Source organism: Aethalodelphis obliquidens, unplaced genomic scaffold (assembly GCF_003676395.1).
Source record: "Aethalodelphis obliquidens isolate GAN/ISIS:26980383/991018 unplaced genomic scaffold, ASM367639v1 scaffold20, whole genome shotgun sequence".
Lineage (NCBI taxonomy): Eukaryota > Metazoa > Chordata > Mammalia > Artiodactyla > Delphinidae > Aethalodelphis > Aethalodelphis obliquidens.
Window position 1 is genome coordinate 18,460,600 of NW_020837964.1, and position 25,837 is coordinate 18,486,436.

At 47.1% G+C, this 25,837-nt stretch overlaps 2 protein-coding genes and 1 long non-coding RNA gene across 6 annotated transcripts in view; 2 read left to right on the top strand and 1 right to left on the bottom strand.

Annotated features, from left to right (window-relative positions):
- Positions 1-18,861, bottom strand: part of DUS2 (dihydrouridine synthase 2) — a 41,163-nt gene extending 22,302 nt beyond the window's left edge. For 2 of the 4 annotated variants that reach the window (XM_027119509.1, XM_027119510.1), the window contains exons 1-4: positions 18,756-18,860; positions 16,881-16,957; positions 11,858-11,985; positions 728-773 (exon numbers count right to left, since the gene is read on the bottom strand). In XM_027119509.1, coding sequence (XP_026975310.1) covers positions 728-773; positions 11,858-11,983 — 172 coding nt within the window. In that variant the 5' untranslated portion in view covers positions 11,984-11,985; positions 16,881-16,957; positions 18,756-18,860. Of the gene's footprint in view, positions 1-727; positions 774-11,857; positions 11,986-16,880; positions 16,958-18,755 lie in introns of all 4 variants that reach the window. The other 2 variants (XM_027119513.1, XM_027119511.1) reach the window with 2 other exon arrangements.
- Positions 14,650-24,999, top strand: LOC113627172 (uncharacterized). Its single transcript, XR_003435459.1, has 2 exons — positions 14,650-14,693; positions 24,038-24,999. It is a non-coding gene; the product is annotated as an uncharacterized LOC113627172 (long non-coding RNA).
- Positions 18,883-20,745, top strand: DDX28 (DEAD-box helicase 28). The gene has a single exon (XM_027119508.1). It carries the CDS (start codon positions 18,904-18,906, stop codon positions 20,497-20,499), a length of 1,596 nt encoding a protein of 531 aa, XP_026975309.1. The 5' UTR covers positions 18,883-18,903; the 3' UTR covers positions 20,500-20,745.
- Positions 25,000-25,837: the final 838 nt, after the last annotated feature.

Genomic DNA, 25,837 nt, shown 5'->3' on the forward strand with positions numbered 1-25,837 from the left:
TTTCCTTTTACAGCTAAAGGAACTGAGGCAGAGAGGTCAAGTGACTTGCCCAAGGTCACAGTTAGTGAGAGGCAGAGCCAGGATCAGTGCTGAAGCCATCCTGACCCCAAAGGTCCCTCCTGTACTATGAAACCTGGTGATTTATATGTCAGCAAGCCTGTGGGTAGAAGGCATTCTCAGCCTGTTTCACATCTGGCTATTTGTCATGGTCTCTGGAGAGCAGTGACTACTCTCAAGAGAGCATGTGGGGACTTCCCTGGTGGCGCAGTGGTTAAGAATACACCTGCCAATGCAGGGGACATGGGTTCACGCCCTGGTCCGGGAAGATCCCACATGCTGCGGAGCAACTAAGCCCGTGTGCCACAACTACTGAGCCCATGTGCGGCAACTACTGAAGCCGGTGCGCCTAGAGCCTGTGCTCTGCAACAAGAGAAGCCACCGCAATGAGAAGCCTGCGCGCTGCAACGAAGAGTAGCCCCCACTCGCTGCAACTAGAGGAAGCCCACGTTCAACAATGAAGACCCAAGGCAGCCAAAAATTAATTAATTACTTTTTAAAAAATTGGCTTATAATCAATGTATCTTTAAAAAAAAGAGAGCATGTGATCCACAAAATTACACAGGTGAGGAGCACCCTGGAGGTAACTGACACCCAGGCAAGGGCAGTGGTAGCACAGTTTGGGCATGACTGGGCATACACACAGTCCTGGGACCACAGGTGCACTCACCATTGACAACTCTCTTGCACTGAAGCATCTTGAGGTCAATCAGCTCCTGCAGAGGAATCAGAGGGCACATGTCAGTCCTGGACACATAGGTCCTGGGCATAGTGGGGAAGACCTTCATCACACACCTGATGGGGGCTACTTTGCCTGTCACCCTACTACCAACATCAAATCATGGCTTTGGGGACACGTAGTGCTGTCCTCCCCAACCAAGCATGGCAAGCATGGGCCTAAGTGAGCTCCCCTCCATCAGCTGCTCTTCCCAGGGACCTTGCAGAGTCTCGGGCCTAGCAGGATTGAGCCACTCAGGGAATCAGAGATCAGACAATAGCCTAGGATGTGGACACCTGGACTTTTCTCACCTACTAGTCTCAGCTCTAGCCCATCCTCTCAAAGAACCTCCCACCTCATCCATATGCAAATGGCAAGATGAAGGGCTCCCAGGAAACGTCTAAGGACAAAAGTGGGGCCAATGAACAGAAGCACAGGGAGGAAGATTTGAGATTGACACAGGAAAGAAAAGTCTAAAACCCCTATTCAACCTGGGTCACACTATGTGGAAATGAAAGGGGTGAGCTCCTCAGCTCTGGAGATATTCAAAGACTAAGGAAAGAAAGGAAAAAGGGAGTTCTTCAAAACCAGGATCATAAAAAACGAAAGGAAATTCAAGTCTCCTAAAGGGTTGACATTCTCTACCTCTTGGTGGGAGACAAGGCTGCTCTGCTTTGTTCAGTGATCATTTCAATAGATGTGGAAGACAGATCTGAAGAGCCAGGAACCTGTCACACTGCCCAGAAGCTCCTGCCCAGGGGTTCTGGGAGACCAGAAGAAGATAGAAAGAAACTCAGCCCTGGAACTCATCGCCATACTGACTCCCTATAAGCCTCAGCAAGTCACAACTCCAGCCAGGTGAGCACAATGGCCTTTGCTCCCTCATGGGAGCATTTAGGGCTAAAGTGGCCAAAGGTGTCCTATGGCATCCATGGGGCTCCCCCCAGCATATCCACCATCCAGGTTAATACATGCTTTATGGGACTTCCCTGGTGGCGCAGTGGTTAAGACTCAAGCTCCCAATGCAGGGGGCCCGGCAAGCCACAACTAAGGAGCCCGCCTGCCACAACTAAGACCTGGTGCGACCAAATAAATAAATAAATTAAATATATTTTTTAAAAGAATTTTAAAAAAAAGCATGCTCTAGGTATTTCTGTGGCTATTCTCTCTATGCTGCATCCAGGTCATCAAGTATCTGACACTCACCAGGCCTGACCACACAAATCACCACCACCAAGCAGTATGGATGCACGGTTGGCATCCAAGCCCCAAGAATCAGTGTGGTGTCCCAAGGGACGGACAGACCCCAACACAGAGCCCCTGTAGGCAGTGATCCTGGTTGCAGGGGCAGGCAAGAAAGCAGGTGGACAAGTGGGCAGCACTGAGTGGCCTGTTCTTATAAAAAGAAGGTTTGCAGCCAGGCTGAGCTTCGGCTAAGAACAAGCAGGGGAAAGTGAGGCAAAACCTTGCTGGGCCCCCACCCCTGCCAGCAGTAACTTGTCCTCCTTGGGATTCCTCAAACCCCCTGCCCAGTCTACCTTCACAGCCTGACCACTTCCTCTTTGTATGCTAGTTACAGATGCACCTGTCATACCTTTACCATTAGACAACAAACGCCCTGAGGAAGGTTCTCGCTTCACATAAAGGTGGGCTTTGAGGACGCTGACCAGGTCCTCCTCAGGGCCCCAAGAGGAGGAGTTGAGGCAAAATGGCCCTTGAATGGTCTTATTTTCTTTTCTGTCTCCCCACTACACTGAAAGAGACTTTGGGACCTGGACACAGTCTCATTCATCTTTGCATCACTAGCACCTAGCACGTTGCTAGTGCTCACTGAACATCTGCTGGAGCCACTTCAATGCCTTACATGCAAGCAGATGCTCACCTGGTTGTTAAGTGGAGAAATTAAATTGTCATCAATAAAACCACACATGTGCCTGCTCACCCACACACCAACACTATTGTTTACCAATTTTATTCATTTTAGTTAGCTCTTTGGTTACAGAGTAGAACCTCACAGGTTTTTTTTCACTGCATTTCCTTAATTGGTGAAAACAAACATTGTTTTTCCACGTGGTAGAGTGTATCATCCAGGCATCTTCCTACCAAACTGCCTTTTACATCTATACAAGTTGTGCAGAAAAAAAACTATCTTTTGTCAAATTGGATGTTATTTTTCTGTCTCAATTATCACAAATATTTTTCCTTTATCAATATCACTTCCTCAATTTTTATCACACATATCATTTTATTTCTATAGAAGAGACAACTCCAATTTTGCCACAAACAATGCCTTCTAGTTCCCAAATCTATCTCCATCACAGTTAAGAATATAATTATAGGGCTCCCCTGGTGGCACAGTGGTTACGAATCCACCTGCCAATGCAGGAGACATGGGTTTGAGCCCTGGTCCGGGAAGATCCCACATGCCGCGGAGCAACTAAGCCTGTGTGCCACAACTACTAAGCCTGTGCTCTAGAGCCCATGAACCACAACTACTGAGCCATGTGCCACAACTACTGCAGCCCACGTGCCTAGAGCCCATGCTTCGCAACAAGAGAAGCCACAGCAATAACCCCACGCACCACAATGAAGAGTGGCCCCCGCTCGCCACAACTAGAGAAAAGCCCGTGTGCAGCAACGAAGACCCAATGCAGCCAAAAATAAATAAATAAATAAATAAATTTATTTAAGAAAAAGCATATAATTTTGATTGGTTTTTCTCTTCCTTTTAAAACTAATTTGCTTTTTAACTTATCTGAAAATTAAGGCCCTTTCTAAGTCACTTTTTATTCATATGGCTACCCAATGTTTGAACAGCATTTAATTTTAAACTGCCTTATTATATACGGGCTTATTCTTCCTTGTCTGTCACATGTTATGTTCCTATTACATCCTGCTGCCTTCATCTCCTCCATTCCACTTGGTTTGCTTTCTCTATCTGAGCTGATCTTGCTTATCACCAGTGTCTCTCCATTCTACCTTTCCATCCCCATCTCTGACCTGTCTTCATAGTCTTTTAACCTCCAGTTTGGTTAAAGAATCTTTGGTATATCTCTGTTTTCAGAAACACAAATAAACTCAGATTGACAAACTGTGTGACTGCCCACTCAAAAAAAAAAAAAAATCACTGCCAAAATGAATAATGGGAGTTGCAAAAGGAGAGAAGGGATAGAATAAATATTTGAAGAAATAATGGCAGAAAATTTCCCAAATTTGATGAAAAACATTAATCTACACATCCAAGAAGCTCAACAAACTCCAAGTAGAATAAACTTAAAAGAGATCCACACCTAGACACATCACAATCAAACAGCTGAAAATCAAAGACAAAGAGATAATCTTGAAAGCAGCAAGAGAGAAGTGACTTACCATGTACAAGGGATTCTCAATAAGACTAACAACTGATTTTTCATGAGAAACAATGACAGCCAGAAACCAAGGAGGTGATTCACTAAAAACTATAAAATATTGTTTAAAGAAATTAAAGGAGATTTAAATAAATGAAAAGATATCCGGACTTCCCTGGTGGTCCAGTGGTTAAGACTCCACGCTCCCATTGCAGGGGGCCCGGGTTCGATCCCTAGTCAGGCAACTAGATCCTGCATGCCACAATTAAAGATCCCAGATGCCGCAACAAAGATCCCCTGTGCTGCACTAAGACCCGGCACAGTCAACTACATAAATAAATAAATATTATTTTAAAAAAAAGATATATCATGTTCAATGACTGGAAGATTTAATATTGTTAAGATAGCAATATTCCCCAAACTGATCTGTAGATTCAACACAAACCCCATCAGAATCCTAGCTGCCATTTTTGCAGAAATTGACAAGATGATCCTAAAATTCCTATGGAACCTAGAAGAGACAAAACAATCTTGAAATAGAAGAATAAAGTTGGAGGATTCACACTTCCTAATCTCAAAACCCACTAGCAAGCTATAATAATCAAGATGTATGGTACTGGCATAAGGATAGACACATAGACCAATGGAATAGCTTTGAGAGTCCAGATACAAACCAAAACATCTATGACCAACTGATTTTTGACAAGAGTATCAAGACAGTTTATTGGGGAAAGAACTGTCTTTTTAACAGGTGCTGGGACAACTGGATATCTACATGCAAGAAAATGAATTTTGATCCCTACCTCATAATGTACACAAAAATTAACTAAAAAAAAAATTAACTCAAAATGCATCCAAGACCTAAGTGTAAGAGCCAAAACTATAAAATTCATAGAAGAAAACCTAAGTATAAATCTTTGTGGCCTTAGATTAAGCAATAATTTCTTAGAGATGATACCAAAAGCACAAACAACAAAGGAAAAAATAAGGTAAATTGGACTTCATTAAAATTAAAAATTTTTGCATTGATGCAAAAAAATTTTGCATCAAAGGATACTATCAATAAATTGAATCAGGGACTTCCCTGGTGGTGCAGTGGTTGAGAATCCACCTGCCAACAAAGGGGACATGGGTTCTATCCCTGGTCCGGGGAGATCCCACATGCCACAGAACTGCTGAGCCCGCGCACCACAACTGCTGAGGCCCGTGCACCTAGAGCCCATGCTCCACAACAAGAAAAGCTGCCACAGTGGGAGGCCCGCACACTGCAATGAAGAACCAATGCAGCCACACACACACAAAAAAACCAAAGTGAATCAACTATACTTAAATAAAATTTTAAAAAATAAAACTAAAGTCTTTTTAAAAAAATAAAGTGGAAAAGACGATCCACAGAATGGGAGAAAATATTTGCAAATCATATATCTGATAAAGGTCTAGTATCCAGAATATATAAAGAACTCTTACAACTCTTAGAATAAAAAGACAAATAACTCAATTTAAAAATAGGCATAGCATAAAAAGAAACGAAATTGAGTTATCTATAGTGAGGTGGATGGACCTAGAGTCTGTCATACAGAGTGAAGTCAGAGAGAGAAAACAAATACCATGGCTAAAACATATATATGGAATCTAAAAAAAAAATGGTCTGATGACCCTAGGGGCAGGACAGGAATAAAGACGCAGGCGTAGAGAATGGACTTGAGGACACAGGGAGGGGGAAGGGTAAGCTGGGAAGAAGTGAGAGAGTGGCATTGACATATATATACACTACCAAATGTAAAATAGCTAGCTAGTGGGAAGCAGCTGCATAGCACAGGGAGATCAGCTCAGTGCTTTGTGACCACCTAGAGGGGTGGGATAGGGAGGGTGGGAGGGAGACACAAGAGGGAGGAGATATGGGGATATATGTATACATATAGCTGATTCACTTTGTTATACAGCAGAAACTAACACACCATTGTAAAGCAATTATACTCCAATAAAGATGTTAAAAAAAAAAGATATACTGATGGCCAAGAAGCATATAAAAACATGCTCAACAACACTAATCTTCAGAGAAATGCAAATCAAAACCACAATGAGCTATCACTTCATACCCATTAGCATGGGTACTATCAAAAAAAAAGAGAAAATAGCAAGTGTTGGCAAAGATTTTAGAAATTGTGGACTGCTGGTGGGATTGTAAAATGGTGCAAAAGACAGGGAAAACAGTATGGAAGTTCCTCAAAAAATGAAAGTATCCTACTTCTGGGTATATATATATATATATATCCCAAAGAATTGAAAGCTGGATCTCAAAGGAGTATCTGCACACCTACATTCACAACACTATTCAAAATAGCCAAGAGATAGAAGCAACCCAAATGTCCATCGACAGATGAATGGATAAGCAAAAGGTAGTATACATATTACATAATATGATATTATTCAGCCTAAAAATGGAAAGAAATCCTGTTACATAGTACAACATGGATGAACCTTGAGGATATTATGCTAAGTGAAATAAGCCAGTCACAAAAAGACAAATATTGCATATTTCCACTTACATAAGGTAGCTAAAGTATTCAAATTCATAGAAACAGAAAGTAGAACGGTGGTTACCAAGGGCTGTGGGGAGGGGAGTTGTTGTTTAATGGGCATAGAGTTTCAGTTTTGCAAGATGAAAAAGTTCTAGAGATCTGTTTCACAACTACTGAACTGTACACTTAAAAACGGTTAATATGGTAAAATTTGTTATGTGTTTTTTGCCACACAAAAAAATTTAAGTACCCATTTTGGTAATCATAGTCTCTTAAGAATATTGCCTTCTCCCTTCATCCTGCCTATTAAAAGGTAGGTATCCTCTCACGTCTGGGCCACTGGAGTCCTGTTGTTTTTGGTTTTTTGTTTTTATTTAATTTTTATTTGAGTGTAGTTGATTTACAATGTTGTGTTAGTTTCTGCTGTACAGCAAAGTGAATCAGTTATACGTATACATATACCCACTATTTTTTAGATTCTTTTCACATATAGGTCATTACAGAGTACTGAGTAGAGTTCCCTGTGCTATACAGTAGGTTCTTATTAGTTATCTATTTTATAAATAGTAGTGTGTATATGTCAATCCCAATCTCCCAATTTATCCCCCTCTCTTTCCCCCAGGTAACCATAAATTTGTTTTGTACATCTGTGACTCTATTTCTGTTTTGTAAATAAGTCCATTTGTACCATTTTTTTAGATTCCACATATAAGTGATATCATATGATATTTGTCTTTCTCTGTCTGATTTACTTCACTCAGTATGACAATCCATGGTCTGTCCATCCATTGTTCTTATAAAAAGGAATAGGGGGCTTCCCTGGTGGCGCAGTGGTTAAGAATCCACCTGCCAGTGCAGGGGACACGGGTTCGAGCCCTGGTCCAGGAAGATCCCACATGCCACGAAGCAACTAAGCCCATGAGCCACAACCACTAAGCCTGCGCTCCAGAACCCACGAGCCACAAATACTGAAGCCCGCGTGCCTAGAGCCCGTGCTCCGCAACAAGAGAAGCCACCGCAATGAGAAGCCCATGCATCACAACAAAGAGTAGCCCCCACTCTCCACAACTAGAGAAAGCCCGCACGCAGCAATGAAGACCCAACGCAGCCAAAAATAAAACAAATAAAATAAATAAATTTTTAAAAAAAAGGAATAGTTAAGTGACATCTGATGAACCCCTAGAAAACTCTGTCAATAGGGCAGACCTTGGTGGGGAATCAGACTACTGCTCCCTTAACCTTTGCTGAGCTGGTTCATCCTTTCTTCACCTCCAACTGCTGAGGGTTCTGCAGGCGTTTTAAGGAGGTGCCTGTATGCCTGGTATGCCCTAGGTCCTACACGAGGTCCTGAGAGGTGGATGGTGTGGTTTGACGATCTAACCCACAGATGGGTCACCTCAGGGGAACATAGTAAGTTCATCTACACAGCTGGCCTGCAGAGCAACTCTGGATCCACCAGGGGGCACCAGGCGCCATGCTGTGCCTTTCCCAGTACTCAGGGCCCAGTTCCCAGAGACCTACTCACCACAGGCAGGGGCCAGTTGGCCTGCCCACCGGCCTCTGCTCCACAGCAGCTAGGTCTGGGTAAAGGGCCTAGGTCTCTTCTGGCAGAGGTCCCTTAATTTGTTCATAAGCTATATTGATTCTCCCAGAGCAAGTGCTCATCAAACATACAAAGGGTTTTAATCAGTATTTACTCTGCTCCAAACTCAAGAAGAGCCCTGGAAGAATGGATTAGTCACAATCATGAGGAAAACCAAGCTTTGACCAATTAGGAGAGTCACATTCTGAAGTCACCGCATAAATCCTGGGACCATGACTTCCCAAGTGCTTGAAAACAACCCTAAGAATTCTCAACAAAGCAGCTGATGAAGCATCGGAATCTGCGGGTCAGCTCTGTTTCTCACTACCCAGCTTCCGTGACCTCATCACAGACTGATTCCCCCAAGGCTATAAACATATAGTGGCTGTCTAGAGCAGACACCGTGCTGTCATACACTCACTCACTTCCATCCTGGTGTTTCACTCCACAGTATCTCCAGGTGAATACAACTCCACCCTCTGGGGTCCCAGAAAAATGCTGCTCGCATAGCAAAAGTGAAGGCCAAGGAGGCTGAATATGTCAATGGAGGCACTACTGCCTTTTCCTCAATTTTAGCAACCCTCAGAATCTTGCCCCAGAATAAGTTTGAGCCCAGGTGAGCTGATGCTTTAAAGGCCTGAAGGCTTTACCACCACTTGGTCTAAGAGAAGAAACCAGCAGGATGGCCACTGCAGAGACATAAATGAATCTGAAAATAAAGGGTTAGCACTCAATGGACCCACTCTTACTTTTCGTGGCAGCACAAGATTAGGGAGAGTAGGGACATGAAGGGTCATCAGAGTAAGCAAATAATTGATGGAGACAGTATGCGAAGCACGGGTAGAGAGAAGAGGGACACTATACATCCCGGGCCTTGAAGCAACCATGCGGGGGCTACAGCTGGACAGAGATGGAGTTGGGGCAGCAGGGAAGAAGCAGGGGGCTTCATCCTTGAGTCTGAGTCATCCCACAGGACCCTATTGGTAAACATGGACTAAGTGGATGAAGAGCTATCATGCACCCTCTGTCCTGGGGTAGAGGAGAATCACAAGTAATGAAAGGTAACAGCTGTTCTCTGGGATTTCATCTTTTTGGTTCCCAAGACCTCAGAATCTGAGTCCCTGATTCATCATAGTTCCTCCTCCCAATCCCCTTCCAAATCCAAGAGGTTTTTTCTAGAGGCCAAGGAGAGTGCTGGCCAGGAAAGGCTATACCTAACCCATGGCTGACCACTCTGGGGCCAGAGTGCAGGCTCAAGGGTTGAGTGACCAGATGAATATGCTCAGCACACTACCACATTCCCCTGGGACTGGCCCCTGGGAACAGGCTCCTCCCTGCCGTAGGCACGTTCTGGCAGCCTGGAAGATTTATGGATGTACACTAACAGCCCATTTCACATGTTTGGGACCTCCTCACCTCTACTTCGACAAACCACTTAAAAGTCAGGTCTTGGGTCTCTGTGACCCTAAACTCTGGAAAATCCCTTTCTGACTCCCACCTTTGGACAACACATACTCGTTCCTTCCCATTTCACCTTGTCAGCACCCTAGATGCCTCTGCCCCTGCCCTGCTGTAGATACTGGCATGCCAATCCCTGCCATGGGCATCCCCCGCCAGGCTTCTCAAGCTCTCCTTCCTATAAAGCTGCAAACCAGTATCACTGTGCACACCTGCCTGCCAGGCACATCTCCCAGTGCCCACTCCCCATGGGAATAGGACCAAAACACCTTCACTTCCTTTCCTCAGGTCCCTAGCCCACACTTGCCACCCTCATTTCCAACAGAAGACTGACTTCCTACATCTTGTAAAACAAGTCTCTCAGGCAAAACCCCTCAGTTTCCCTCCCTTTCATCATCTTCACCCTCTCCTCCTTGCCCTATCTCAATGGAAGGCAGGTCCTACCACCTCGTCAAGAATCCTGTCCCCTCCAAGACCTGGCCCTACAAATCCCCCTAATGCCCCAAATCTTCAGGCCTCCCCTCATTGTTAAGCCCTTCTTCCTACGCTACAAACAAGCAAGTTACCAACAAACAACTCCATTCACCCATCTTCCCTCACCTCCAGCTATACACTTCCTCCCTTCACCTCTTGAATTTCTGGGGGGTAGTCAGCAGACTTATTTCTACTTCCTCATTTTGCTGCTTACTCCTCAATCCATTAACCCCTCAAGTGTTCACATCTATGTGCCACAGCTGTCCCCTAATCAGGTAATTTTCTTTTTTAAAATTTATTTATTATTTTATTTATTTATTTTGGCTGCACTGGGTCTTAGCTGCGGCACACGGGATCTTCGTTGCAGCATGCAGGCTTCTTAGTTGTGGCATGCAGACTCTTAGTTGTGGCATGCCTGTGGGATCTAGTTCCCTGACCAGGGATCAAACCCAGGCCCCCTGCATTGGGAGTGTGGAGTCTTACCCACTGGACCACCAGGGAAGTCCCTACACCAGTGTCTTTCTTTTCAATTAAACTTTTTTTCCTTTAATATTTATTTATTTATTTTGGCTGCACCAGGTCTCATTTGCGGCATGCGGGATCTTCGTTTCGGTGTGTTTAGTTGCAGCATGCGGTATGTTTAGCTGCGGCATGCGGGCTCTTAGTTGTGGCATGCAGGCTTCTTAGTTCAGCATGCGAACTCTTAGTTGCGGCATGCATGTGGGATCTAGTTCACCGACCAGGGATCGAACCCGGGCCCCCTGCATTGGGAGCGCAAAGTCTTAACCACTGGACTACCAGGGAAGACCCTACACCAGTGGCTTTCTTTTCAATTAAACTTTTTATTTTGAGATAATTGGAGGTTCACATGCAATTGTAAGAATGTGAGATTCTATGTACCCATTGCCCAATTTCTCCTCATGGTAACATCTTGCAAAACCGTAGTACAATATCGCAACCAGGATGTTGACACAGAATAGTTCTACCACCACAAGGATTCCCTGTGTTTCCCTTTTATAGCCACAGTCCTCACCCCACCGCCGGTGGCTCTTAAAGATGGAAATATCAGAAGCACTGGGGTAGTTTCTCTAACCTCTCACACCAACTAGAGGGACATATCAGGATTGGGGATTGCGGGGGAAGCTGCCCAGATAATTCTGATGCATGCCCAACTGAGAACCACTGCTCCCAGTCCCTACCCAATAACAGCTACTCCTGTAACTCTATTTTTCCTAGAAGATGCTTTCTAAACCTGGGTCTCAAGTCTTAATATTCTCCACAGCAGCCGGTCAGTAGCTGGTCCACTAGCTACTGCCACCAGAAAATCCTATGGTTCCCAAAAGCAACCCCATCCAGCTTCCCTGGGCTGAATCTGGTCCTTTTCCTCCTCTTCCTGATCTTGAGTTCACTCATTCATGTACTGAATGTGTATTAACTCCTATGGGGGCCACAGCAGTGACCTGACACGATGCTCATCTAGCCACCTGGCCCAGGTGTCCCACAATGCCTCCGTGCTGCCCAGGCTCCTGGTCCTCAGCAGGGCTCACAGGACTCCTGCGTGTTTGTGTTCTGCTGCCTTCAGTGAGCACCTGTGAAGGGAGAGCCCATTCTGCCTCCTCTGACTCCTGACCGCTCCCACCCACAGATGGGGAGGCTGCACCTGTGGAAGAGATCTCCGGGAAGATCAGGAGCCCCTTACCTCACAGTACACAATGTCCGCTCCATAGTCCAGGGCCAGCAGCCGCATTGGGAGAGTCCCTACCCGAACCATAGGGGCTAAGATGAGTTTGTTGTGGTAGCACAGAGAGAGGCTGTTCACAATCATTCCTGAAGAAAGAGAGTCAGAAATTCAAATGGAGAAAATCTCTTCTGTTATCCAGAGAAGGCTTTCCTTCTTCTTTCCAACACATAGTATTTGGTTTTCCTTTTCTTTTATCGTAAAAATAATGCATGCTCATTTATGCATCCAACAAATATTTATTAAGTGTCTACTCTGTACCAGTCACGGTCCTAGTCTTTGGGGATACATTAGAGAAGAAAACAGACAAAGATTCCTACTCTGGTAGAGCTTTCATTCCAGTGGGGAAAAAGGCAAAAACAATAAGCATAATAAATAAATTACATAGTATGATGGAAAATTGATAGTGCTATAGAGTAAAAAAAAGCAGGGAGAAAGGAGATTAAAAACTGCAGATGGGTTAAAATTTTTTTCCAGTTTCATTGAGATAAAATTAACATATGATATTGTGTTAGTTTAAGCTGTACAACATAAAGATTTCACATATGTATATATCACCAAATGATTACCACAATAAGTTTAGACAATATCTATCACCTCACATAATTTTTTTCTCATCATGAGAACCTTTAAGATCTACTCTCTTTGCAACTTTCAGGATACAATACAGTATTACCGGGACTTCCGCGGTGGCACAGTGGTTAAGAATCTGCCTGCCAGTGCAGGAAACACGGGTTCGATCCCTAGTCTGGGAAGATCCCACATGCCGCGGAGCAACTAAGCCCGTGCGCCACAACTACTGAGCCTGCGCTCTAGAGCCCGCGAGCCACAACTACTGAGCACACGTGCCGCAACTACTGAAACCCGCGCACCTAGAGCTGGTGCTTCGCAACAAGAGAAGCCACCACAATGAGAAGCCTGTGCACCGCAACGAAGAGGAGCCCCCGCTCACTGCAACTAGAGAAAGCCCATGTGCAGCAACGAAGACCCAACACAGCCAAAAATAAACAAATAAATAAAGAAATAAAATTTAAAAAGAAACAATACAGTATTGTTAACCATAGTTGCCATGCTGTACATTACATCCCAGAATGTATTTGTCTTGTAACTGGAAGTTTGTATCCTCTGACCACCTTCACCCATTTCCCCCCCACCTCATCCCCAAAGGTTAAAATTTTAAATAGAGAAGCCCAGATAAGCTTCAATGAGAAGATGACATCTGAGCAGAGATTTGAGTTAGCCAAGTTGGTATCTAGTGGAAGAGTGCACAGGAGAAGAAAGGGCCAGTGCAAAGACCCTGGGGCAGGAGCTTGTCTGGTGTGTTAGAAGAACAGGAAGGAGGCCACTGTGGTTGCAGCACAGAAAGGAGAAGAGAGTAATGGAAGTCAGATACACAATGGATGGAGAGCAGTAAGCAGATAGGACACAGTGGTCAGACCCCGAATGGCCTTGTAGGACGCTCTGCGGGCTTTGTTAGCTCTTCACGATAGGAGCCAGTGAAGGGTTTTAAGGAGAGGAGTGGCATGACTGATCACATTCCCCATTATCACGGTGACTGCTGTATGACAAACAGACTGTGGGGGCCACGGTAGACACAGGCGGATCAGTTAGAAGGCTCTTCACTCACCGATGTCAGAGATGATGGTGGCTCAGGACAGAGAGATAGCAGGGGAGGTGGTGAGAAGTGGTCACATTCTAAAAATATGTTAAAGGTAGAGCAACAGGAGTAAATCGAAGAAAATCAAAATCCCATGTCCCAGAGATAACTGTTAATTTATTTATTCTAAGCAAACATGGTCCCCTCTAAAAACCACAAAGCTTGCTAACTAACTTTTTACTCCTCAGCCTACTCCGGCCTGGCCTCCCCCTCTGCCACTCTCCCAAAACTGCTCTGATTAAAGTCACCAATTACCTCGAAGTTGCTCAATCTACGAGACACTGACCTGGCCTCAGTCTTGTTCTGCTAGCAGCGCATGGCATGGTTGAGCCTCCCCTCTTCCTTGATCTCTCTCCTCCCTGGGTTCGCCGACCACACACTCTCCCAGTTTTTCTCTCTACCCCTGCTTTTCAGTCTCTTTTGCTGGTTTCACCTCCTCCCCTCACAGGTTGAGGTTGCTCCTTAGTCGTGGGCCCTCTTCCCTTCTAATTTCACACATCCTCCCTCACAAATTTATTCACTCCCATGGTTTAAAATAGTGGCCATGATCATCTCCAAAGGCATCCCAACCTCACACCAACTGCTCAAAACACATCCCCACTGGGATGTCTTAAGGGCATCTTCTACTCAACATGTAGAAAACAAAGCCTTGATCTTCCCTCCTAAGCCTTGTCCTCTGTCTCCAATTATTTATTCAACAGACACTTACTGAGCCCCTAAGATATGTCAAGCACTGGTAGGCACTAAAGATAAAATGATGAAAGGGATACTTACAAATATGTTATAGAAAGGGAACTTACAAATATGTTAGAATTAAAACTGTGTATGGTGCTATGAAGGAGCAGTTACATAAGGCTGTGGGAGTCTATGTCAGCAGGAAAGAGACTCATGGGGGTTGAGGAGGGCCTCCCTTAAGAAATAATCTCTGGGGACTTCCCTGGTGGTGCAGTGGTTCAGAATCTGCCTGCCAGCACTATTTACAATAGCCAGGACATGGAAGCAACCTAAGTGTCCATCGACAGATGAATAAAGAAGATGTGGCACATATATACAATGGAATATTACTCAGCCATAAAAAGAAACGAAACTGAGTTATTTGTAGCGAGGTGGATAGACCTAGAGCCTGTCATACAGAGTGAAGTAAGTCAGAAAGAGAAAAACAAATACCGTATGCTAACATATATATATGGAATCTAAAAAAAAAAAAATGGTTCTAATGAACCTAGGGGCAGGACAGGAATAAAGACGCAGACACAGAGAATGGACTTGAGGACACGGGAAGGGGGAAGGGTAAGCTGGGATGAAGTAAGAGAGTAGCATTGACATATATATACTACCAAATGTAAAATAGCTAGCAAGTGGGAAGCAGCTGCATAGCACAGGGAGATCAGCTCAGTGCCTTGTGACCACCTAGAGGGGTAGGATCAGGAGGGTGGGAGGGAGACGCAAGAGGGAGGGGATATAGGGATATACGCATGCATATAACTGATTCACTTTGTTATACAGCAGAAACTAACACACCATTGTAAAGCAATTATACTCCAATAAAGATGTTTTAAAAAAACAAACAATCCGCCTGCCAATGCAGGAGACACGGGTTTGCTCCCTGGTCCGGGAAGATCCCACATGCCGCAGAGCAACTAAGCCCGCAAGCCACCACTACTGAGCCCACGTGCCACAACTACTGAAGCCCGCACGCATAGAGCCCGTGCTCCGCAACAAGATAAGCCACTGCAGTGAGAAGCCCGTGCACCGCAACGAAGAGTAGCCCCTGCTCGCCGCAACTACAGAAAGCCCACGCGCGGCAACGAAGACCCAACGCAACCAAAAATTAATTAATTAATTAATTAAAACTTATATTAAAAAAAGAAAGAAAAGAAAGAAAAAATCTCTGCTGGGAATTCCCCAGTGGTCCAGTGGTTAGGACCCTGTGCCTCCAGTTCAGGGGGCCTGGGTTCAATCCCTGGTTGGGGAACTAAGATCCTGCAAGCTGGCGTCACAGCCCAAATAAAAATGAAATAAAATAAAATATAATAAAAGAAAACAAGAAAGAATCTCTGATTCAAGGTCTAAAGGGTGAGAAGGTGTTTATCAGGTCAATATGTGGGGAGAAAATTTTTCCCGTTTCAGTAAGTAGACCTCCATTTACCCAATTACACATCCTTAACCCACATTCCCCACATCCAATTCATCACTATCTCCTATTCACCTCCAAGCCATCATTAACCTTCCAAATATGACTCTAACCTGCCTGCTTTACTCCATCTGCAAGGCCACCACTGTGCACAAAGCCAGCCTCCTAATGAGTCTCCCCAAATCTACTCCTGCCCCCTCCTATCCATTCTCTTACAATAGCCAGTATGGTATCTGAAAAAGGCATCTCTGCTAACACCACTTCTCTGTTTATACCCTGCAATGCCTTCCCACCAAGTTTAGGATAAATCCCAAACAGATGATGGACTGGAGGTTGAAAGACAAGAAGGAGGTAGGGTGTTAGGTTAGAAAGAGGGATAAAGGGTCTAGGCAAACAGTGAAAAGGGCTGAAAAGAAAATGATCAGCACTTGTACAACAGTCCTGATGCAGGCAGGAAAATGCAGGAATAGTGAAGGAATACCAATAGCCACTTTTTATTTCTGCAATGCCTTTGCAATTCCCAAAGTGCTTCATTTATAACTGTGATTCTCAAACCTAGCTGTACATTAGAATCATCTGGAGAGATTTTAAAAACTACCAATGGCCAGGCCTCACCCCAAGCCAATTAAATCAGAATATACAGTTCACTAGGGCAGGAATCTTGTCTGTTTTGTTCACTGTCCATATGAAAAGTACCTGGCACATACATGGTGCTCAGAAAATATTTACTAAATGAATAAATGAATGAAGGAATGTACCACTATCACCTGAGATCCAAGGAAGAATTCTTCTCAAACCTTAGGGAGTAAGCAGGCAACGTCAGTTACCATGGCAGCCCTGGGAAAAACATTACTGAGTGACACTAACACTCCCAGGAGCCTACATTTGTTTCCACAATAAGTAAACCTTTCTCATTTCTAAAGTACTATACTGTGAAATATGCATCTCAGTAACAACTAGAGGTTACTCAATGTCTGCTGTGAGCAGGAGGAAAAGAGGAGGGCCTTACACGGTAACTAAAGCAATGACAAGAAGAAACTAGGGGCCATGGGCAGAGACAGACAGGCTCAGACAGGCTCCAATCCCTATGACATTCTGAGGTGATCACATTGTAAGGGCTCAAGCATGAGAAAGCAGCCACTAACCAGCTACCCTGTCTCAAATATTTGGAGAAAGTCAATGCAAATACATACCTATGTATTATTCTTTTCTGATAATTCTTTCGGTATATCCCTTCTGGCTTTGTGCAAAGCGATTCTTTGTTTTGTACCTGAAAAATGAGTGGCACATGTAAACAGATGAAACATGTCAGAGCAGACATCCAAGGAGCTCTTCAGCTAACGAATGAGGAGCTCCGAGTTCTGGGAAAGAATCATAAAAGTAGTGTAGAGTCACAATATCTTAGAGCATCCTTTATATCAACTCCCCTCTATCATATCACCAATCAGTGGTCATCAGCCTATACATGAACTTTGCAGTGACAGAAAACCCAGCACTCTCTAGACAGATCTAGGCATTTCTAGTTGCTACAGCAGTCTATATCAAATTCAGAATCTGACTCCCTGTCAAGCATCAGTCCCAGTCTGCCTTCTGGAATGGTACACCCCATGGCACACCTCATCTCTTTTCCATCTGGCACATTTCCCAAACACATGAGGACAATTTTGTTCTTCCTAAAGTCCTCTTCTCCCACGTCACCCTCCTAAATCACTCCTTCCTGTGTTTATAACTTTCAGGAGCCCCCAAGGTTTTCTCATCCCAAGGACATGACAACCACGGCATCAATGTGCCTGCTACAGATTCTGGGAAAGGGGCAGGGCCACACAAGAGTCTGGCAAATGTGACTGACCACCTGAAGTGAGAGTACATGTGACAACCTCAGCCTCTCTTCAGTCCTCAGCCTCTATCCAAGGTTTCTCCATAGCACACTATTGACATTTGGGGCCAGATAATTGGGGTGGTGGGGAGGGCTGTCCTATGCCTTGTACGATATGTAGTAGCATCTTGGCCTCTACCCACTAGAGGCCTGCAGCACCCCACCCGACCCCCCGGATGTGACAAAGAAAAATGTCTCCAGCCATTGTCAAATGTCCTGGGGGAAGGGTGAGGGCAAAATCACCCTCACGCAAGAGCCACTGCTCTATCCAATGACTCTGTTCACCCATGAGTACTCAAAACTCTCTCCTCTGCTGGTTTAACAGGTAACTCTCCAGAAAGTCTATCGTGTATCAAAATGCTATTTGAAATTTAATAGTATAACGGTATCTAATAAAAGTAAAACTCTTTCTCCAGATGTTAAGAACCTCCCAGGTGGTTAATCCACATTTACCTTATCTCCTACCCCAGGCACTGGAAATTACAGAAATGATCTGACACCCATTTTCGGGATCCGTTCAAGAAGTACCAGTAGTGTAAGGCTTTTGGGCAACCTGAACAACTGAATTCAAGTAAAATATTCTGCCTGACCGTGGTTTTGTGAGACAAGCCACAAATCTGTAGCAGGACCCTCCTCGCTGCTATTTACGGAACTGAGGTATCTGACTGGAAAGCCGGTGGAGGTGAACGAGCCAAGAAAGCAGTGGGTTCAGGATGAGAAGCTGGAAAGGGTGACAAGGGAGGGGAGAATGACCCTCAGCTGAAAAGAGAGGGGAAAAGTACCAAGCGATGAGTTCTCTGGACTGAAGAGAAGATACGCTGAAGGCCATCAGCTTGCCCTCGGGGCCCTCAGCTCTCTGGGGAGCTCTAAGGGAAGGGTGAGCCTGGATCTACGACTCCGGACTCCTGGTCTCGGCCCCCAGGCCTGACCATTCACTCAGACTCTCAATAAATACTTGTAAAGTTACAGGGGGAGACCCGAACTGGCCAAGCCATGACAGGCGCTGTGAGGGCGACAAATGAGCGTTGCAGGGATCGGACATCGGATCGCCACAAGCCCTCCGCCCTCCTGGTTCGTAATGCCAGGGCCCCATTGCCGCGTATCGCCGGACCCCGGTCCTGCCTCCATCGCGCACCCTTCCCCAAGGTTGGCCGGGGCCTGGAGTCACCATCCCCTGTTCGGACCTACAGACCTCGCCGCTGCTGAGCTCTACAGACCCCGCTCCTTCCACACAGTTCGCCAATTCCGCGGGCCCTACTGAGCCGCGCCAGCCACCGTCCGCGAGGCCTTGGCGCGCCCGTGACGTCACTGTCGTGCGCCTCTCCCGCACCGAGGGGAGTATGGCTCTAGCGCGGCAGCCGCGGCTGTTGTCGCTCGTGGCTCGGTTGCTTCTGGCGCCTCGCCGGGACCTGACGGTCCGCGGTCCCAACGAGCCCCTGCCCGTGGTGCGCATTCCTCGGGCTCTACAGCGGCGGCAGGAAGAGCGGCAGAGCGGGCAGCGGAGCCCCCCGCGGCCGGTGCTGGTGCGACCTGGGTCGCTGCTGATCTCAGCGCGGCGACCGGAGTTGAACCAGCCGGCTCGCCTCACGCTGGGCCCTTGGGAGCCCGCGCCACTCGCTTCGCGCGGCTGGAGGAATCGGCGCGCCCACGGGGACCATTTCTCCATCGAGCGCGCGCAACATGAGGCTCCAGCGCTGCGGAACCTCTCGCTCAAGGGCAGCTTCACCGATCTGGGTCTGGAGCGCCGCGTTCTGAGCGCACTACAAGAGGCTGCTCCCGAAGTTGTTCGGCCCACAACCGTGCAGTCGAGTACCATTCCCCCACTCCTCCGCGGTCGCCACATCCTCTGCGCCGCAGAAACCGGCAGTGGCAAAACTCTAGGATACTTACTACCTCTCCTTCAACGGCTCTTGGGCCAGCCAAGCCTGGACCCTTGTCGTATCCCTGCGCCTCGAGGCCTGGTTCTTGTGCCTTCTCGAGAATTAGCCGAACAGGTGCGGGCCGTGGCCCAGCCCTTGGGCAGCTCCTTGGGCCTCCAGGTGCGGGAGTTAGGGGGAGGCCATGGCATGAGTAGGATCAGGCTGCAACTGTCCAAACATCCTCCAGCAGATATACTAGTGGCCACTCCGGGGGCTCTGTGGAAGGCCCTGAAAACTCAACTGATCAGCCTGGAGCAGCTCTCCTTCTTGGTGTTGGATGAGGCAGACACGCTGTTGGATGAAAGCTTCCTGGAACTGGTGGATTACATCTTGGAGGGGAGCCATATAGCAGAAGACCCAGCTGACTTAAAAGACCCCTTCAATCCCAAAGCTCAGTTAGTGCTGGTGGGGGCCACATTTCCCGAAGGTGTAGGCCAGCTGCTGAGTAAAGTTACCAGCTTAGACTCTCTAACCACTGTTACCAGTGACAAGCTCCACTGCATCATGCCTCATGTCAGACAGACATTCATGAGACTGAAGGGAACAGAGAAGGTGACTGGGTTGGTGCCGATCCTCAAGCAGCGTGACAGAGCATATAGGACTGGCCCCGCAGGAAGTGTTCTGGTGTTCTGTAATTGCTCCAGCACTGTGAACTGGCTGGGGTATATTCTGGATGACCACAAAATCCAACACTTACGACTGCAGGGACAGATGCCAGCCTCAATGAGAGCAGGCATCTTCCAGTCCTTCCAGAAGGGCTCCCGAGACATACTTCTCTGCACAGACATCGCCTCTCGGGGCCTGGACAGCACCCAGGTGGAGCTAGTCATCAATTATGATTTCCCTCTCACCCTACAAGACTACATCCACAGAGCAGGGAGGGTGGGCCGGGTGGGGAGCGAAGTGCCAGGCACTGTCGTCAGCTTTGTGACCCATCCCTGGGACGTGAGCCTGGTTCAGAAGATTGAGCTGGCAGCTCGCCGGAGGAGAAGGCTTCCAGGACTAGGTCCTCAGTGAGACGGCCTTTGCACCAGCAAACCTTATTGCAACAGGCTTATATATGATGCCATAACAGGGACCTTTCCCTCTGTGCTGGATGGCTGAGCACACTTGTCAGTAGGGTGCTCTGGGCTGCCTAGTCACCTTCTGAAGGCCCGGGCTGCTTTCTGCCTTCAAAAGGTAAGCCAACACTGGAGGGTGAACTACTGAGCATGGCTCTCTGTAGTCTTTCACATGAAGAATAAAGTCGATCTTGGCTCTGTATTGTGTCATGATTTCTTACAGTAAGCAGCGTTTCTATGGGTGTCCCTTAATAACAGTTTCCACTGGAGTAGAATTCACTAGACTCTGAGAAGATTCACACTCCAAACTACCACACTTAGGATGAAGGCTCTTTCAATTGATGTTTTAGTTTAAATTTTATTTCCTGCCCCCAAACATCCATTAAGCCCCCAGGAGAAGGAAAAGGGGATGCAACTAGCAATAGAGAGAAACTTTCTTCACAACAATGGCCATGGCAAGCTTAGGCACTTTTGGTGAAATCTCTCTGGGAAGTACTGGCAGAGGAATAAAAGGCAAACTGACACAGAAGTATTGCTTGGTGTGCATTTCCAGGCTCTGCCTTCTTTCTCATCTCTTGGTGGCAGGTGGAGGAAGAGGAGAAAAGGTTAAACTTTTTTATAAACCGGCAGAATAAGCTTGTAACATCCTCTCGCTATCTCTGCATAGGTTCTAGTCTCTGCAGCACTACATAAGCTTTGCCCAAAGTAATGAACAGTTAAAAGTCAAATGTAATACTTCACCAAACAACTTAAAAATGCTTGCACACTGGAAAGGATTAAGTTGCAGAGAACACAAATGGACCCAGAGCAACTTTTGCCAAAAGAGAATATTGTGCTAAATGTACAGCCATAGCTCTTTTCTATATGAAGAAACAGAAGGATAAAAGAACTTGGTCAAAATCACACAAGTAAGTAGGACAGAATCTGGTCTGTCTGTCCTAAGGGTTGTGTTCTTTAACCACCAGGCTAGCTTTTCTCAAATCTGACTCATGCATAGAATAACTATACACCTCTGTTTGCCTTGAATATTCCCTGTTTATATGTATGCCTGCTGCAGTTTTTAATATTGCCCACTTTGACTCCCAAGAGCAACCGAGAATACACAGTAATTTGGTCACTCTATCCATGGACCACTGTGGTGGGACTGCCCAGGAAGCTTATTAAAAGTGCAGCTTCCTGAGCCCTACTCCAGATCTAGATAAGTTTTCTGAGGGTTGGCTCAAGAATCTAGGTACAAGTCTTTTTAAGTGCTTTTGTGGAACCCCCCAGGTGAGTCTCTAGCTCTCGTAAGTTAATAAACCATTTATTCTGCCTCCCCCAGATGCCCAGCCAGGTCCTGTTAAGGTAGGAGTCCCCCCACCACATCAGAGGGATGCTCCCAGCCAAGTAATCTCTGGAGCCTTGGAGAATCGTGCTGGCCCACCTGCCATGACAAAGCTCCTCCAGAGCATTCCCCTCCACATTTTACATCCTACCACTCCCAAAGGCAGTCTGCTCCAATGAGGCCTGACTTCGTCTGTCCTAACGTGCACCCGCTGATTCAAGCTGTTTAGGAATAGAAGGTGCTGTGGTTCTCCACCAGGGTGGCCCAACCTCTAAAATGGTAGTCCAAGCAGCCTCTACCTCCTGGGCACATCGCCTCTGCAACAGCCCCATTAAACGAATGTCCCATCTTTGCTTTTTCAAGGTCGGCAACAGGGAATCCCCTCCTAAAGAAGGTTCTCTCTCATTGCCACACTATCAAAGGCTGCCCCAAATGTGGTTCCTTCCTGTGGGCCTGATCAGGCTAAGGGCGGAGTTGTCTCTTTCCTTCTCTGAGTCGGACCAAATCATCTTAGTAACACCTCTTCACACTGTTGACCATGTTTTTCACGGGGGCTGCTGCTGAGCTTTTATCTCATCCTTTCATGGTGGAGAGAGAAAGGATTCTAATGATTTTTACTTCTAGGGGAGAGGGGAGTGTAATGATTATGTTGTCATTTTGTATTATGTCCTTTTGTCATGAATTTGTTTTCAATTTCATGTTAAAATGGGCCCACCATTCCCATTTTGTGAGGTCATTCAGCACCCTCATTTTGCACCTTTAACATCTCTCTCAGTATCACTTGGAAATGTTTGAAATGGCGTGAGCTTGTCCTCACATTCCTATCAGCTGTAAATCCGGAGCCCCGACATGAACCTAACCACTGAGCAGAACACCTCTCCACTACCTGTGTAACACTGGGTAGGCCCCTTAACCTCTTGGTTTTTTTAAGTCCTCAGTTGTAAAAATGTGAGGGTGTTATGAATTTATATTTGGGGCAGGACAAGGTCGAGAAGAGTGTGTCTTTGCTTTTTTTTTTTTGCGGTACGCGGGCCTCTCACTGTTGTGGCCTCTCCCGTTGCAGAGCACAGGCTCCGGACGCGCAGGCTCAGCGGCCATGGCTCACAGGCCCAGCCGCTCTGCGGCATGTGGGATCTTCCCGGACCGGGGCACGAACCCATGTCCCCTGCATCGGCAGGTGGACTCTCAACCACTGTGCCACCAGGGAAGCCCTGTGTCTTTGCTTTTATTCTTCCAAACTGTCTGGTATAATGTATACTGTCTGGTATAAATGTAGCCTTCCCCTTTGGGCTACAGGATGCTTCCATTCAGACCCTTTCCCGATTGGCCTCTTAGCAAAAGACAAGTGCATTTTTGTTGGCAAATGGTAAATGGAGCAGTTTGAGGAAGAGGGCCACTCTTGAACCGCCCCTTCAAACCCAGGCACCTCTGTGCTGTCATGTAGGCGTCTATATCGGTCCCCTCAGACACATCCCTTACTCAGCTGCTGAGAACTAGGGGAGACGGTGGTGCCATATTGATGGGAAGACCAGAAGAACCAAGGCGGGTGATGAAGTGCTAGTGAGACTGGAGGGCCGAGGAGATGGTGTCCCAGGAGGCTGGGTGGATGTGAGCCTAGACTTGGTACCCAGAACCCGGTTCTGAGTCTCCTGATCACTCTGCCTCAGCATTTGGCCTTGTTCTAATCTACATAAAAGTATCAGAGGGCTAGAGTTCACTGTGGTTGAAACAGGAAGTATAAATGGGGCCCAAGAGGGGTTGCCAAGGTGGGTGGGGTTCTTAACCAATTTATATTAGATTATTTTTTCCAAAACTTGAAAGACATTTCCATTAAAGCCTCAGAAGTGACAGACTGCAAGAAATGTTTTCTCTGTTGTGGAAAGGAGAGATGGAGAGGATCATGATTGCAATTACTTTCGGGTTCTACTGTTTCCCCTGGAAACGGTGGAGAGACGTCCTCATCTGCTGCAGCCATAGGCTCTAGGAATTGCTTTTGCAGCCAGTGTCCCTTCTCTAGGGACTCATAGAGGTGATGGGCCAAGCCTGTGTTTTGGATGTCAAGTAGATTAAAGGTCTTCAGCCAGAAACTGGGAGAGACATGAGAGAGGGAAATTCTGGCAGGAGACTGTGTACAGCAGAAGTGACTGATCAGTTCTGATTTTCTTTGCAGCAGCAGTGGCTCCCGTTTCTCGTCCTACACCTGGTCACTACCATGTCCTCTGCCGAGAGTGTGGAGAAACGCAGTTGGGCCAGCACGGGGAGACATACTCCCTAGTTGGTGGCGACCGGGTCTACGGGGATGTTCCTTTGGCCACGCCAGCAAAGGTGGAAGCAGAGAAGTCAGTCCCTAGACGTGCTCCCAAGAGAAAGCACGCTCCAGAAGAGTCGGACAAAGATCTTGGTTGCTCCAGACCCAAAATCCATCGATTGTTGCATGGTGCCCGGAGGCGGACTCCACAGAATCTTTCTGGCTGAGTCATTCTGAAGAGAGGGCAATGGTTTAACTGCCTAAGGCAGCGAATGCCTCTTCCTGCAGTGACCCCCCCCCCCACTGCCCACTGCCACAGATTAGAACCTGAGTCATTCTGCCTGAGCCTTCCTCAGCCAGGAGCCTCCTTCCACACTAAATGGCCGTAAGCAAGGAGCCTCAGAAACTGAGTTTTGAATGAGAATCTGCCCTGAACATCCCAGGGCTGAACCTGGCCTGGAAGAAAACCTGACGTTCCTCTGCTCAATCCTCAGGGGCCCCTTGGTGAGCTGAAGAAAGAAAAGCCTACACTCTGCGAGCCGAGGAGGATGCAGGAGCACAGACAGGGTGCAGAGAAGCCTTAGCAGTCTACCACATGGGCTCCCGCCCTGAGCCGTTGTCAGCGGCCACCACCACAAACCAGGGGGGAGCTGGGCTTTTTGAAACTGAAAGCGGCAATCTGTGGCTTCCCAAAGAACCTCCTGCCTGGGGTCTCAGGAGGCAGGACAGAGAGACCCAGGAAGACCTGCTCCCTGAAGCAAGAACAGGATGGAGAGTCAAGCAGCATGCCCCCTGCCCCGAGGTTCACATGCTCCTTTATTGCCAGCCCTTTCTGTCCCCAGTGGGGTCACTTACTGCTCAATAAAATGTTTTTGTGTAACAGATTTCTAGGGTCGCCAGTGCTCAGACTTAGGTCACTACCCCTGTGATAGGCACTCCTGCCACCCGGGAAAGGTTCCAAAGGTGGAACAGCTCCAGGGCGTGCCAGGGATCAGAGCAAAAACTTGAGAGGCTGGGGATGAAAGAGTTTGGGCACAGTCCCTAAAGCATCTCAGTGGTTGAGCTTCTGTGAGAAGGCACATCCCCAGTGTGTGTGTATGTGTGTGTGTGTGTGTGTGTGTGTGTGTGTGTTGGGGGGAGGGGGTCCCTAGAGGAGGCAGCTGGGGGAGGGCCTGAGGCTGGAAATGGGGAATGGCGTGCGGCCTCTGAGCAAGCACAGGCACTTAGCCCTTGAGGTTTCTGGGGAAGCTAGAGCCACAAGGGCCACGAGATAAGGCAGGTGTAGCAGCAGAACCCAGGTGCCAGGTCTTTCCTCAGAACCTATACTTCTCCACGAGGCCGGGCCTTCCACACTGAGGTAGGAGGGATCCTGGCCAGAAGGTCAGCCAACAGTTCTGGGAGGAAGGTTGCTGTGGTGGGGGCTCTGCTGCCATGGAAATGACTTCATTTCCTTCCACTCAAATAGCCTGCTGACTGGGTTCCTGCTCTGTTGAGTAAAAGGGTCGCTGACTCTCCCCAGAAGGTTGTTCAGTTCACATCCCAAAGTCCCTCTATTCAGGCCCTGGGGAGGTGTAGCAACTCCTGAGGGCGCTCTTTCCTGAGGCTGGCTGACAGAAGTGGGGGAGGTTCCTGATAGTTCTCAGGTGCTGGTTGAAGTCCCCAGAGAATGGTCATGCAGTTTGGGGAGTCGAGTAGGTGGAGAGAGAAGGTCGGGGGCAGAGG

Coding starts and splice junctions, on each gene's coding strand:
- DDX28 (XM_027119508.1), top strand. CDS start 18,904: ATGGCTCTAGCGCGGCAGCCGCGGCTGTTGTCGCTCGTGGCTCGGTTG.